This window comes from Octopus bimaculoides, chromosome 2 (assembly GCF_046866305.1).
Source record: "Octopus bimaculoides isolate indiv1 chromosome 2, ASM4686630v1, whole genome shotgun sequence".
Taxonomy (NCBI): Eukaryota; Metazoa; Mollusca; class Cephalopoda; order Octopoda; family Octopodidae; genus Octopus; species Octopus bimaculoides.
The window spans coordinates 144,460,325-144,476,033 of record NC_142929.1 but is presented as its reverse complement, the minus strand read 5'-3'; the positions used below and the strand labels follow the sequence as shown (position 1 = coordinate 144,476,033).

Genomic DNA, 15,709 nt, shown 5'->3' with positions numbered 1-15,709 from the left:
AGAATAACAGTTATGTTCCATCTTCTGCATAATAATAATAATAATAATAATGATAATAATAATAATAATAATAATAATAATAATAATAATAATAATAATAATAATAATAATAATAATAATAATAATGATGATGATGATAATAAGGTGTTTGTAGATGTCCGAAAGGCTTTAATAGAATATTATATCAGAACGATTTGAACGGGAAATATTCAAAGATAAAGCAGAATATTAAAAGTTGCTTTCTTTGTTATTGTTTAATTTCATGCGAAACCAAGTTGAGCAGAATTACGATAAAAGATGTTCCAGAAATAATCATCTTCGGACACTGCTTTTGTATTTCAACATTTTTCAGAGTTTGGATATAATTAGAGGGACGTTCACTGTTATTTCTAGTAAGTTGCTTGAGTCTAAATAGAACCTTGTTTCACTTTGGCACACTACAAACTATTTTTAATCATTTTAGAATTATACATTGGATAATTTCGTGATATGTAATCTGACGGAAAGACATGAAGTAATTTCATTTATGATGTCATTGGAAGATACATACGCACAGAGTCATACACGTGTAAAGAATTTGAGCCAACCGGGAAGGTGCAATGAAGTAGGCAAATCCACATCAGACCGATGTCGCTTAGTTTCATATGAGACCAGAACTATATGAGCAGAACTAAGATGAAACATAGTTCCAAAGGTGACCGTTCCTGTTCATACTTCCGACAGTGCCAACTATTTTCAACGAATATTGCATTTTGCAAGGTAAAAAATAATTTTAGAGGACGTTGACTATCATTTCCTCGTACATAAATAGATTCAATCACTAATACACACACAGACTAACAAACAAAAGAGCGCGCGTGTATCTTGTGTATTGCTGCGCAAGGTGACTATTTCGTGGGAGATGATGTTAAAACATAGGTAAATAAGTTATTTTTTATTAAACATAACTACTCCGGGAAATCTCTGACACCACCTTGTACACCCCCCCACACACACACACATATATGGTCCCAATGTACGGTAAACAAAGGAAAAAACAGGTCAGGGAACAACAAGCAAGTGTATTAGTTTGACGTTCGGAAAGAATGGAAAATTCTTTGACGTTTGGAGCCTACGCTCTTTGACAGAAAGAAATAAGAGTAAATAAATGGCATGAGAGAGAAAGAGAGAGAAAGAGAGAGAGAATCAGAGAAATAGTGAGAGGCAGAGAGAAAACCGAGAGAGGAAAAATGCGTCGGAGGTTTCGCGCGCGCGCAAACACACATTTTAGGAACCAAAACAGTATTAATACCGAAAGGTAATACCCCCATTTAAAAATGGATTTTAGGACAAGCTATACTGCAGTAGATATCACGAGAGAAGCTCTCATATTGACATCTGTAGCAAAATGTACTCTTGTTTATATAGCTAGTTGGGAGTTCAAAACCCGCCACTTCAAGTATCGATTACGACCTTCCTTGGTTTTTGTCAATGGTGGACACTTTTCCGCTAGAGATAGCGGTGACTCGTCTCCCCACCAGTAATATATAGAATAACAGTGCCAGAACAGACGCTGGTGCATCGATTAGCCAGTCAGCTTCACATAGATGCCACGCAGTGGGACTGAGCCCAGAATCATATGGTTCGGAAGCATGCTTTTTACCATACAGCCACTCCTGTATACATTCATACATGAATACTTACATACGAACATACTTATTTACATTTAAATATACATATGTACATGCAAATATGCAGGAATAAATAGACAGGTGTATATATATATATATATATATATATATATATATATATATATATATATATATATATATATATACATACATATGTACATACGTATGTATATTTATACATGCATACATATATACATACATAGATAAGTACGTACGAACATATATACATACATACTTATGTACATACATATATACCTACATATGTATATACATACATACATACTTACATTCATGAATACATGCATACGCATATCTGTTCTTTTCTAAAATGATGCTGCATTGTATGAAGACAGAACGAATTCATCCATTTTCTGAAATAATTGCTCTCATTAATTATCTTTCTGAATCTAACAGAATTAGTAGAGGAATCCTCTAATCGCGTGTGAACTCTCAATTATATCTGCCGTGTACAAATTTGATGGCAAGCAAATATGTGCTTTGAATCATAGATTAATTTAGTCTCAGATAAATTGTTCATAAATGTAGCCAGGCCTCAATATGTTGCGGTAAAAATGGCTATGCGTACGTGCTTACAGTTGTTTGTGTAAGCTTACATTTATCAATGTATATATATATATATATATATATATATATATATATATATATATATATATATATATATATATATATATATGCATCGTATATGTATGCATCTGTATGTGGGGATATCTATGTGTAGGTTTATATGTGAGTTGGTACGGGGGTGGGATAGGCAAGAATTTCTTCTTTTTGCCCTTGTCGTTTTCTTTGATAATACTAAAATCGGATATCCGGTAATCTGTTGTAAAATTAAAACTCATTATTACCTGCTGACGTCGCCGCCATGTATAATGAGAATGATGATGGGTCTAATGAGGACGGAGGCTGGTGATTGCTACTACTACTACTACTACTACTACTGCTATGATGACGACGAGGACGTTCATGATGATGGTGCTTGTGATGATGGGGATGAGGATAAGAATAATTGTGATGATGATGATGATGATGATGATGATGGCAACAATCAATAATGTAGTCGATATGGATACTGATGACGACACTAATGATGATGACGTTGATGATGACGGTTATAAAGTTGACGTTAATGATGGTGCTGCTGATAATGTTGATTAAGTTAATGACGAAGATGATGTCCATGCTGTTGCTGTTGCTGTTGTTGTAGCTGCTGCTGATGATGATGATGACGATGACGATGGTAATTATCATGAGGGTTATTATGGTGATGCGATTTTTTGAATTTCAGCGAAGATAACATTTTTGATTGCTATTCTGTCATTAAATATTCAATCCCATTTCGGAGAATGAGATAAAAAGAAAACAAAAAAGACACAAACCAAAATACATAAAAACCAAAATGAATATAAAAAAACACCAATAGAAATAAATAAATAAATAAATAAAGAAGAAAAGAGGCATTCCAACTCTAAATACGTACAAAACACTGCGGTTGCTTACACACAAACATACAGAAATGCTCCCCCTCTTTCTCGTTCTCTCTCCCTAAGTCTTTCTTTCTCTTTCTTCTCTCTCCTCTTCTCTTAATATTTAACTATCTGTCTATCACTCTCATACACCTACACATGCACAATAATATTCAATACACTGCATTAGAATCAACATAAAATTGAAACAAGTGGTCTATATCTGATAATAAATACGGCAATGGTTGAAAATTATGTAAAACAAAATGGAATAAAATAACACGACTGGACCGAATATAAATCCAAGTTGATTAGTCTGTTTCAAAATTCTGCCCCAGTATTTTAATAAATGTATCAATTTTGACATCATGAAATACATCTCACATGAAGAGATTCCGTCTGTTTTTAATTAAACTCTCAGAAAGTAGTCACTTTATAAAGTATCATAAAGAAGACGTCAGTTTCTTTCGAACTTTTTCTTAACAAATTCTACTTTCTTTTAGCTTCGTTTCCTTTATCTTTTTGAAATGAAAAAAAAAAGCGTTCTTCAAATCAAGAATTGATAAAACTCAGTCACTCAGGTTTTAGGATTTGGTTTTGGTTGTACTTCTAGAAAATGGAGGAAAAAGAAAAAGAGATGGGGAAGAAACAAAAGATGACAGAGAAGAAAATAAATATTTTCGAAAGTAAGGAGCGAGAAGGAGATGTAGAAAATGACATATAACTCTAAATTCCTTCGTTTGATTTAAAAGTAAACAGTTCAAAAGTATGTTGGTCTCTGTTGTTGCTATTGCTCTTGTCAGACTGGCTCCGATCGAGCGTTAGCAGAAAGCAAATACATTTTGCATTCACAAAATGACAATATGATCCTGTCATAGCAGCGACGTCACTCTTTATTATATAAAACACTCTTTGTTGTCATTCCGTCTATTGACAATTGTATTATTTTCTCCCTCAGATGTTGCGCTGGACTATGACAGATATTTTGTTGGCATCACTAGAAGATCGGAAGACGATTTAGTTCAAGCAACAACACTGGCCGGATTAGATTTCAGAGGCAGGATTAGGATTTCAGTATTTTGTTATCCCTCTTTAACTTTTGATTCGAAATATCGCCAGGTTGGACTTCACCATGCCTTTCTATATATGTATGCTTAGCATTTACCCAAGATTTTGAATAAAATCTTCCCTCAGAAGATGTTTATCGACAGGTTATTCAAACTTGATAATTGCAGTTCCTAAACTGGGGACATACATACATACACCCTCCCACATTTACATACACACATACATACATACGTACATATGGTATAATTATAAACACGTAAATTTTAGCCATGTCTCCGCAGACTAAAAAAAGAAGTCCAGCAACCTTAATGGATTTGGGGGGGTCTCATTAGGAGAGTCTACATCATTCGGACAGTCTCCAGAAAGACAAGCAGCCAAACTGTTTATATACTCAACAAATATAGCACTTACTCTATTAAGGAGCCCCTTATTTGCATACCGAAAGTGTTTAACTGTTTAACACTCTATAAATACCAGCAGCCTGTCAACAGGGATCTTAGTCCACACAGTATCAAGGTATGGTATAATAAACATATAACATATATATATATATGCAGGAGATAAGGAAAGTGGCCACCCAAGTTGCGATTTTGAATAAAGCTATCACTATTATAGTAAGAAGGGTTCTTTTTCTTCTTCTTACTGAGTGAGGAAGCAGCACGTGCGATCAAAGTGACACTGGGGTAAAATATACGAAGCCCAATATACCCACCATGACTACCCGTCCGATAAGGGTACACCAGGAACATGCATCACAACCATATGTGCACGAAATGGTGATCTAATATCAAGATAAACAGCGAGTAGCCCATCCCGCTGAAAATGTCCCTGAATAAGGTTTGTTTTAAGGGTGATGAGCAAAAGGCCCATGCTTCGAGGGGTGAATTATTCAAACCCCAAAGAATTCCTCTCAACACATGGCTATGATGTTCCCCAACTACTTCTGCTCATGATCAGAGATGCACATATCGTCAGCCACCAAGGAACATGCTCAACTGGTTAAGGTCAAGCAACTGACTAGCAAATCTGTGGTTTTAAGCATAATATTTGCTGTAGCCCATCTTTTATACCAAGACACACCTATGTACGTGATAACACTTCCAATCAGTTAAGATGAGAAGCCATGAGAGCCTATGACTGGTATTGCATCAGGGCATATTATTATTATTATTATTATTATTATTATTATTATTATTATTATTATTATTATTATTATTATTATTATTAATGTGGTGACATGACATAATTGTTAGCATGCCTGACAAAATGCCTAGCTGCATTTCGTCCGTATTTACGTTCTGAGTTCAAATTCCTCCGAGGTCACCTTGAATTCTTCCTTTCAGAGTCGATAAAATACAGTACCAATCAAGTTTCCCTGGTAAATTTAATTGAATCATTATTCAAGCTTCGCGCCTAAGCTATCAGCAATTAGGCACAGTTGGAAACAATTCTTGAAACAAGCTAAATACCTAAGTAGTTATTACTTTTACTAGAAAGTTTCCCGTCACATGACTGGTCTCTTTGGTAGTATACTTTGCCATAATGGATAATATCAAAAAATGTGGCATACATAAAATAATGATAATTTAACCAATGTTGAAAGTCTAGGTACTTATATAAAATGATGTAAGAAATATCAATTTTCAAAAGAAATATATTGATTACTTTAAAATAAATTAAGTAAAACAAATTTGTATAACGCTCCCCATAATAATTTGTCATTTACTCACATCCTCCGACACTACGATTCACTCGCACTGTGTTTTCGTGAGTGCAAGTAGTGTTCTTTCACTCACTACCTGTCACTAAGCCTAGTATGTCCCCAACTCTCGCCTCACGATGTTGAGCGTGACTCGGAAACTCAACCAACCAGCATTTATATCAGCTTCTTAAAATATAGAGATTTAAAAGAATTGCTAATATGTCAATCAAACCACACGTCTTGTTACATAGTTTCCTCAATTTACGTGTTGTATTTTCTGTTTCATCATCCAAGGGCCGATAACATAAAAGTAATAGCTCTTAACTTGATTCAGTTTAATATTCTTATAATGTATCCTAAATGTGATTGGAACTGCAATAGAAAACTTAAGACCAAGGCAACGTACTTAGTTTCTCAAAATGGAAATCAATCTCAGAGCGTTTTTATATAACGATATTTGTGTATATTTTTACTAATAGCTCGATGAATATGTGTATACTTATGTATATATATAATACAGGAATAACAGTAAGTGACTGCTAAGATACTTATGCGCATGTGTGTACATATAAGATATGTGCTCATATATTATGTATGGGTGTTGCATTTTAACAAAAAGATTTGTTCATTCTTTTAATTCTCCACCTCCTCAAACGCTTCGTTTCGACCTCTCGCCTTTCTCCTCCTCCTTCCTATTCCTCAACACCATCATTATAAAAGTCAGCATCAGCGTTATTATTGGGATAATGTAATTTTATTTCCAAAAAAAAAACAAAAACAAAACAAAAACGAAAAACGTTCTTACATAATGGTGAAGTAAAAGAAAACGTGGTGATTGTAGCGATAAATTAAATGTGTGCGTATGTATGCTGATTATATGTGTGTGCACGTATGTGGAAAGGGAGGATATGAGCGTAAGTAGGTGTGTGTTGTGTATGTGTGTTGCTTGTGTTAGTTTCTGCTCAATTGAGACAGAGTTTGAGAGTCATTCGACGACATTCTTTGTCTAGACACTAATATATATTAAAGACATTTCCTACTCAATAATGTATGTGTTTATATTAAAGTGTAATTAGATGTTTTCCCAAAGTTTACGCCAGCAAATGTTGCGTGTGTGTATATATATATATATATATATATATATATATACAGAATCACAAACACACACACACACACACACACACACGCACACACACACGCACATATATATATATATATATATATATATATATATATATATATATATACAGAAAGAGAGAGAGAGAGATGTATGCATCTACGCATATCTACATACATTTGCAAGTATATTTGTGTGTGTATATCCATCTATCTATCTATCTATCTATCTATCTATCTATCTATCTATAGTAATAACAAGAACATTTCGATCTAAAATTATAAATCATTTAATACATTGCTACGTATGTTTCCGCATACATCATGCTTTACTTGTGTTTACCATATAGAGGATATTATAAATATGATTTGCAAAATCCATGATTTTTAAGGAGAATATTAATACATATATTGATTGCAAATTTTGTCCGAGGATCGTGAAAGGTAAAATCATTGTTGACTACTGTGCGGTCGCATTGCAGAAGGTAATGAGCCGCAAGTTATTCTCTTGACGCTCTAAAGCTTTTGCCAATTCGCTCCCTTGTCTTAGTAAAATAATATAGCAACATTTGAAATTTTCTCTCGGTGAATCTAGCTGAGGAGGACTAATAAAATTTACAATAGCAAGCGTAATTTGAAGAGTCCGAAACCTAGGTCCTAGATTCTCCAATTCTGAGTTGTTCATTTATCTAATGTTCTTTCTAGAGGTAAGATGAATTTTTTTAATGTTCGCTGCCCGCATCCATCCTTGCCAGAATATATACAGTGAAACTTTACTATATCGTCATAAAATTATCGACTGCTGTTTCCAGTAAACATTGGTGCCTTGTTGCACCACCATTCTATATATATATATATATATATATATATATATATATATATATATATATATATATATATATATATAGGCACAAGGACATTAATTTTTATGGGGAGATATAATTGGTAACATCGGCCTCCGCACTGGACTAGTATTTTATTTTATTTTGTTCAAAATGATGAAAGCAAAGTTGGTGTCTCTAGGATTTTCCCTCGGAATGTAAACAAATCGGCAGAACATTTTTTTCGGACGCCTCTACCGATTCTGTCAACTCGCCAATATTAACGGCGGTGAAATAATCATTTACGTCTTTGGTAGAAAACTAGCAGTTTTTATCTGAACTGGTTAATTTATAAACTTTCCCTAGGACATGACCCCTATTTTATTGTATGTATAGAAGGGGAGAAAAGACAAAAATTGACCTCGCCGGTATTTAAACTTAGAAAGTAAAGGGTCGGAATAATTAGCACAAAACCACTTTTGTTTTCCGATACACTAATGATTCCGGCAGCTCGCCGTCTTTATCAATGCTGCTAGTCTAATAGTAGTTGACACTTGATCTTATCGAATGCAATCAATAACAAATAAACTGGTACAAATAAACAGACTCTGAATAATGTATACATACATCTACTCATTTAGTGAATCTCTCCCACTCTACCACTAACATAAGATACAAGCGTACAGGTAATTAGATACATGAACAACACTCTTTCTTCCTTTTGGCCTGTCCTACTCCACCTCCCTCCTTCTATCGCAACCGCTTATATGCAATCCCTTTCCATCTCTTGCATTCTATATTTCCACCAAATCCTCACTTTCTTGAGTTCCATATTTAGGCATCTTAGCTCGGCTCTGTCTTCTAATTTCCTGCTATCTTCTCTGTCTCTGATACCCTCCTTCTTATCTTGCTTCCTCTATCTTTCTTATACACTTTCAATTTTTTCATAACTTTTCCAATATAATATTAAGCATTCTGAGTGTTAAGAAATTATATATGAAACAAACTACACTAGGGAGACCCAGAACGCCTCAAGGAATTCTGTCCTCATCAGAATAATTAATAAAAATATATTTAACAAAGAAAAATACAATGTAACCATTCAATTATATAACATACTGTCGAAAATATAAATTAATTGATTCTATGCACAAATGTTTTTTCGTTAACTTCTGATGTCGTTTTCGCTATCTAGTAACTGAAAATACTTTATGTTGTTCTATGCGTTATGCAATGGAATGTAATTTCCAATATAGAAACAATATGTCTATCTAAAAATTTCTCACACAAAATATATTATTGCTTATCTCTAGGTCAATTTAAGAGAGCGGGCATATGATCAGATTAATTCTACCTATAATTATATCTGTTCTTCAGCATTGTATTACGAAAACCGCATTTTCCCATTTGTTCGTAAGATAGTTAATTGTGAATTGGTGGAGATTTGGCAGCAATACTCCGCATACCTGGCGATCAAACAGGGACACTACACGTTGGCTGGTTATAACAAATATTCTATTACTGATGTACTGTGTAAATGAATCGATTCAAAAGAATGTAACAATGAAATCCTATAAATATATATCTGATATGAAAACTTAAAATGTTTCTGTAGTTTATACTATAAACATCTGGTTGTAAACTAAAGTGGATTCAACTTTGCATCGTTTGCGATGACCTCCATTATTTTTTCTATTAGACTTTTAAAGAATTCTCATAACAATTACAAGTACATGTAGTTTTTCCGATTGAGAAATGTCAAATGAAGAAATAATATATCATTCTGTATGTGTGTACGCCGGCATTTAAGACGAAAACACTTGGGTTTATATCGTTTTAGTATCTTTTGTTATAACTTTGGTTATTGCACTCGTGGGTCCTTTGTATTCTGCTCTGATGCAAATGTTGACGTTTGTGTTATTACTTTTATTTGGTACATAAAATGTTCTGTCCTCTCTAACTCTGCCGCAACATCATCAACGGAATTAATTTGCGAGAGAATATTTCCTGATGTTAATCAATACCGGAAAAACCGAGCTTATTCTGAATTAGTTGAACTAAAGTTAGGCTTTAAACTCAATGACGTAATTGTTCTCTGTTACAGACGCCACCAGGCATGACTGTTAGAAGAAAAAAAAGAAGAAAAAAGAGGCCAATCGAACAATTTGACTTTCATCAAATCCTATCTAGTATAATGTGGCACTATGATTAATTAATCTAAGACATTAAACATCTGAGTACAGATCAATTTCTATTTAATTTGTATAAGCTGGTAAATTTACATGTTATCTTTTCTTTTAGAATGAACACATCAGTCTACATATCTATTTATCTGTTTGTTTGTCTGTCTGTCTACCTACTTATCTATACCTACCTACCTATCTATACCCATATTCTCAAATATATATATAAAGAAATAATCAATTTCAGACATATTTTATTAAACCAAAGTTTAATAAAATTCATGAAATAAAATAAATGAATCAGATTGGATGTAAAAAAGGATTAAGTTTTAGTTCATATTTCACATACTCATACAATTGATTCGGACAAAAGGACCAAGATTTCCATAAATAGAATATCATAAACGTCGAATTTGTCGTCTTCAGTAGGTGAAATTTAAGGAAAATTAAACATAAAAATTAAAAATAAAAATATAAAGTTATATTTACACACACACACACACACACACACACACACACACACACACACACACACACACACACACACACACACACACTCACTCACTCACTCACTCACACATACACACACACACATATGTATTCGTAGACCTATAAGCACCAGTAATTTGTTCTGCAGAGCAATTGTTTCTGGCAGTAAAAGAAAAACTTCCAATTTTCCCATTTCTCAAATCTCTCTCTCCCTCTACCTCTGTCTGTCTGTATGTCTCTCTCTTTCTCTCAGTCTCTCTTACATTTTCGATTTTCTCATTTTTTTCTCTTTCTTTCTCTCCGTCTCTCTTACATTTTCGATTTTCTCATTTTTCTCTCTTTCTTTCTCTCCGTTTCTCTTGAATTTTCGATTTTCCAATTTCTCAAATCTCTCTGTCTTTCTGTCTGTGTCTTTCTTTGTCTCTCTCTTACATTTTTCAGCGTTCTGTTCAACAGGCCTTCTTAACTCTATTGCTTTAGATACCCATGTAGAACATATCTTCGATATTGTTATTAGAGATACTGTTATATTGATGTCGTTCTTAATGTTGTTGCTGTATGTTTTCTAATTGATTTTAGTTGTTTCTGTTAGACTTAGCAATCACTTCGACATCATTGTTTTACATATTATTCGAATTAAATCAATTTAATGTCTCTTCTACATATTAAAAATGCTACACTGTTTGTCGCGGCCAGCTCTCATGATTAATAAATAAGAATGGCAATTCTATAACGGTTTTTTTTTTAAATATGCAAATAACCACACATAAATTGTAGAAGAAAGTGTCAAAAATAATTAAAACCTGGTACGTATTTGAACAGACCTTACTTTTCATGTGTATTTTAAGAAGAATCATAAATTTACTCTCGGTAGATTTAGAACATTGGCCGATGTTAAAGAAACGAAACTAAATGCCGTATGACGAAGTAATGATCGCGAAATAAAATGACACGAATAATATATATATATATATATATATATATATATATATATATATATATATACACATACATTATAAGTGATCACCGTGCAATGACTGAAGAAAATAGTCTAAGTATGTTTTCCCGTACGCGTGAGACTCGAAACCACATCTCTTTGTTAATCCGTCGAGGGCTTATATGCCCCGTTATTATAAGCTTTAAGTTAATCAAGTACTAATATGTATATTCTTTTATCTTTTAAGCTGTTTGACTGCGACCATGCTGGAGCACCGCCTTTTAGCCGAAGAAATCGACCGCAGAACTTAATCTTTGTAAGCCGAGTACTTATTCTAACAGTCACTTTTGCCGAACTACTAGATTAAGGGGACGTAAACATACCTACCACGGTTGTCAAGTAATGTTAGTGGTGGTGGACAATCACAGACACAAAGTCACAAAGTATATATATATATATAACATGTATAAACAGTAAGAGACCTGGGCATCAACATGTGTAGTGACGCATCATTTCACATGCACATTGTCAAGTTGACAGCAAAGTGCAGACAACTGGCAGGGTGGATACTGAGGACATTCCGAACAAGGGATCAAAAAGTCATGTTGACTCTATGGAAAACATTTGTTCTGAGCCGCCTAGACTATTGCTTTCAGTTGTGGTCAGCACACAGTGTCAAACGGACAGCAGAACTCGAGGCAATTCAGTGTCACTATACAAAAAAAGATCGCCACAGTCCAACAGATGAACTACAAGCAGCGACTGAAGGCACTAGGTCTCTACTCCCTGGAGCGCAGGCAGTGCCAAACTTTGGCATCAAGTACTACAAGAATGCCCGCACTGGTCGCCACTGCGTGGTACCAAATGTGCTGTCCACTGCATCTCACATAAGAACAAGATACTGCAACAACCTCGGTTTCAGAGGACCTCAGCTCTTTAATGCCCTGCCAAAACATTTGAGAGACCTGCATGACATGCATATAGAGGTCTTCAAGAGAAAACTCGATGCTTTCCGCTCCACGATACCAGACGAACCAAAGGCTCGAAATGAGACACAGTTTAGGGCAGCTATGTCAAATTCTCTTATACACCAGATGTGCTATCAAAACTCTTGATTGGATTATATCAGGTGGAGGAGAAGAGCCACGCAAGGAACGTAAAGAGAGCATAGCATAAAGACGGAAAGTGTCGGTGGTGCTCCAGCATGACCACAACCACTTGGCTGAAACCCATAAATAGATAAGTAAATAAATAAATATATATATATATATATATATATATATATATATATATGCGGCCTTTTATCAGTTTCCGTCTACGAAATCTACTCACAATGCTTTGGTCGGCCAGAGGCTGCTGCAGGAGATACTTGCCGAAGGTGCCACGCAGATGGACTGAACCCGGTAGCAAGTGGTTGGGAAGCAAGCTTCTTAACACGCAGCCATGCCTGCGCCTACATTGCGTGTGTATGTGTGTGTGTGTGTGTAATTATGTTAATACATATGTCGGTTTATCTAAGAATCAATCTATCTCTAAATCTATCTATTCATCTTTCTATTTTTATGTATATAGTGAAAGAAGGAGAGAGAAAGAGCAGGATGGGGAGAGAGGGAGAGAATGAGATATATGTGAAATACATACGAGTGTGCACTGGTGCGTAGGTGTATTATGCAAATACTTGGGATCAACTTGTAAGAAGCAATTAATAAAATATCATCTCCCGTTTAATAAAGAGTCTAGGCTCGTTGTTTTTCATGTAGCTTGCGATGTAATTATGTATGAACGTTTCGCGTTTGGTGAACAAAACTAAAATATAAATCAATAGAAAAATACGCGATTTATCCATGTACAGAAGCTTTTCATAATTTACTGACGCCAGGAGGCAGGTATGCATTAATTATTGGTCTGAGTAGATGTTTATTAGTCTGTTTGTTTAGCGAAATCGGAAACATATTAATTATGATACGCATTCTTCTCATCGAACATACGAAAATGGGTAGAAGGCAAAATAGAGTAAAACAGCAAAAAAGGAAAATATAGACATGTACAGCCAACACACACGTATGTGTATTTGTATATCTATCTATATATATATATATATATATATATATATATATATATGTATATATGTATATATATATCACATCTATATTATATATATATATATCACATCTATATTATATAAATATATGTGTATATATATATATATATATATATATATATATATATATATATATATATATATCACATCTATATTATATATATATGTGTGTGTGTATATATATGTATATATATATATATATATATATATATATATATATATATATATATATATATATATATATATATATATATATATATATATATATATATATATAAATAAATAATAATAAAGGAGTTACAACGCAAAAACGTATAAATTCAAAAGAACATATTTATCTTCTTCAATATATATTTCAGTATAAAGAATTCATTAAGATGCTTAAATCAAAATTTCTTTACACATCATTCAGGAACAGATATAACATCAGAAAAAATACGTTCCGTTTAAAAACACAAACCGTTCATGGCGAAAAAATTTCACAATTACAAAAAACGAACAAAATTTTTAAAGTTTTAGCAAAAAGAACGCTATTACCTACATACATATATACATATATATGTATATATGTATATATATATATATATATGTATATATATATATATATATATATATATATATATATATATATATATATATATATATATATGTATATCACACACACATATGTGTGTGTATGGGTATGCCTTGGTCAGTAAGAGATATGGAAACTATACAAACCTATGGAAAATATTTCTTTTGTGCGAACCAATTGGAAGAGGAGCTCACTAAAAGCATTTTTCACGTTAATTGTGATTTGTGCAATCGATTTGCACAAAAGAAATACTTTCATTATAGACTTCGATACATGTATGGCTACAGTTCTATATTTAAGAGATGAGGAATTATTTACATTATTTACATTATTTACATTTGACGGATATTCGTCCTCATCTTGTTTGTTGTTAACACAACGTTTCGGCTGATATACCCTCCAGCCTTCGTCAGCTGTCTTGGGGAAATTTCGAACCTGGGTTCTCATTCCTATGTCATATTTTATGGCGTAGTGGTTAAGAGCGCGGGCTACTAACCCCAAGGTTCCGAGTTCGATTCACGGCAGCGACCTGATTAATAATAGTAATAATAATAATGATATAATAATAATAGTAATAGTAACATCGATAGGAATGAGAACCCAGGTTCGAAATTTCCCCAAGACACCTGACGAAGGCTGGAGGGTATATCAGCCGAAACGTTGTGTTAACACCAAACAAGATGAGGACGAATATCCGTCAAATGTAAATAATGTAAATAATGTATGGCTACATACAACCTCCCGCCATTTCTATCTCATTTATATATACACATGCATATTTATATATGCATGTGTCTGTGTGTGTAAGTGTATTTGTTCTTGTATGTATATGTACATCAACGATCTTTATGGTTTTTGTGAAATAATTGATGTAGAAACGATGCCTATCTCATTCTCTGCTCCCATTCTATAAAGCCAAGTCAAATTACAATGTCTATTATAATTGACATATCAATACATCAACAGGACATGCTGTCTTTTCTAATTCTTCCTCCACGTTATTTAACTAGCGTTTCTTTTTCTAAGGTCATAATGACATCGTAGAATCTTAGATTTTTCATTGCAGAAGGCAATTCTCTTTTTGCTTCTTTGCTTCCAGACCCGCCGCCGCTGTTCTCGAATAAAACCATAGCTGTCACACAGAAAATATAGGTATTCAACTTCTTCCTCTTCTTCTTTTTCTTCTTCTTCTGGCTCTAAGTTCTGAGTTCAAATCCTACTGAGGTCGGCTTTCCATTCCTTCATTTCGGTGTCAGTAAAATAAATACAACTTGAAAAATGTGATCAGCTGAAACCTTCCGCCAAAATTGGTGACCTTCTGCCAGAATTAGAAACACTTATTATTATTATGACGGTGAGTTGGCAGAATCGTTAGCGCGCCGGACAAAATGCGTAACGGCATTTCGTCCGTAATGACGTTCTGTGTCCAAATTCCGCCGAGGTCGATAAAACAAGTACCAGTTGAACACTGGGATCGATGTAATCGACTATCCACCGCCCCACTAATTTCAGGCCTTGCGCCTATAGTAGAAAGGATTATTATTATTATTATTATTATTATTAT

General features: G+C 33.8%; 2 protein-coding genes across 17 annotated transcripts in view; one reads left to right on the top strand and one right to left on the bottom strand.

Moving 5' to 3' along the window:
• The window catches only part of LOC128247032 (glutamate receptor ionotropic, NMDA 2B-like), a 1,133,867-nt gene that overhangs the window by 404,822 nt on the left and 713,336 nt on the right, over positions 1 to 15,709 (bottom strand). The window lies entirely within an intron of this gene.
• On the top strand, positions 559 to 4,362 carry LOC128247033 (uncharacterized). Of its 2 annotated transcripts, XM_089347810.1 has the most exons (3): positions 559 to 759; positions 3,768 to 3,840; positions 4,113 to 4,362. In XM_089347810.1, exons 1-3 carry the CDS (start codon positions 661 to 663, stop codon positions 4,310 to 4,312), a joined length of 372 nt encoding a protein of 123 aa, XP_089203936.1. In that variant the 5' UTR covers positions 559 to 660; the 3' UTR covers positions 4,313 to 4,362. The 2 variants fall into 2 exon arrangements, 1 of the variants encoding a protein (XP_089203936.1); XR_008263448.2 differs by lacking the exon at positions 3,768 to 3,840.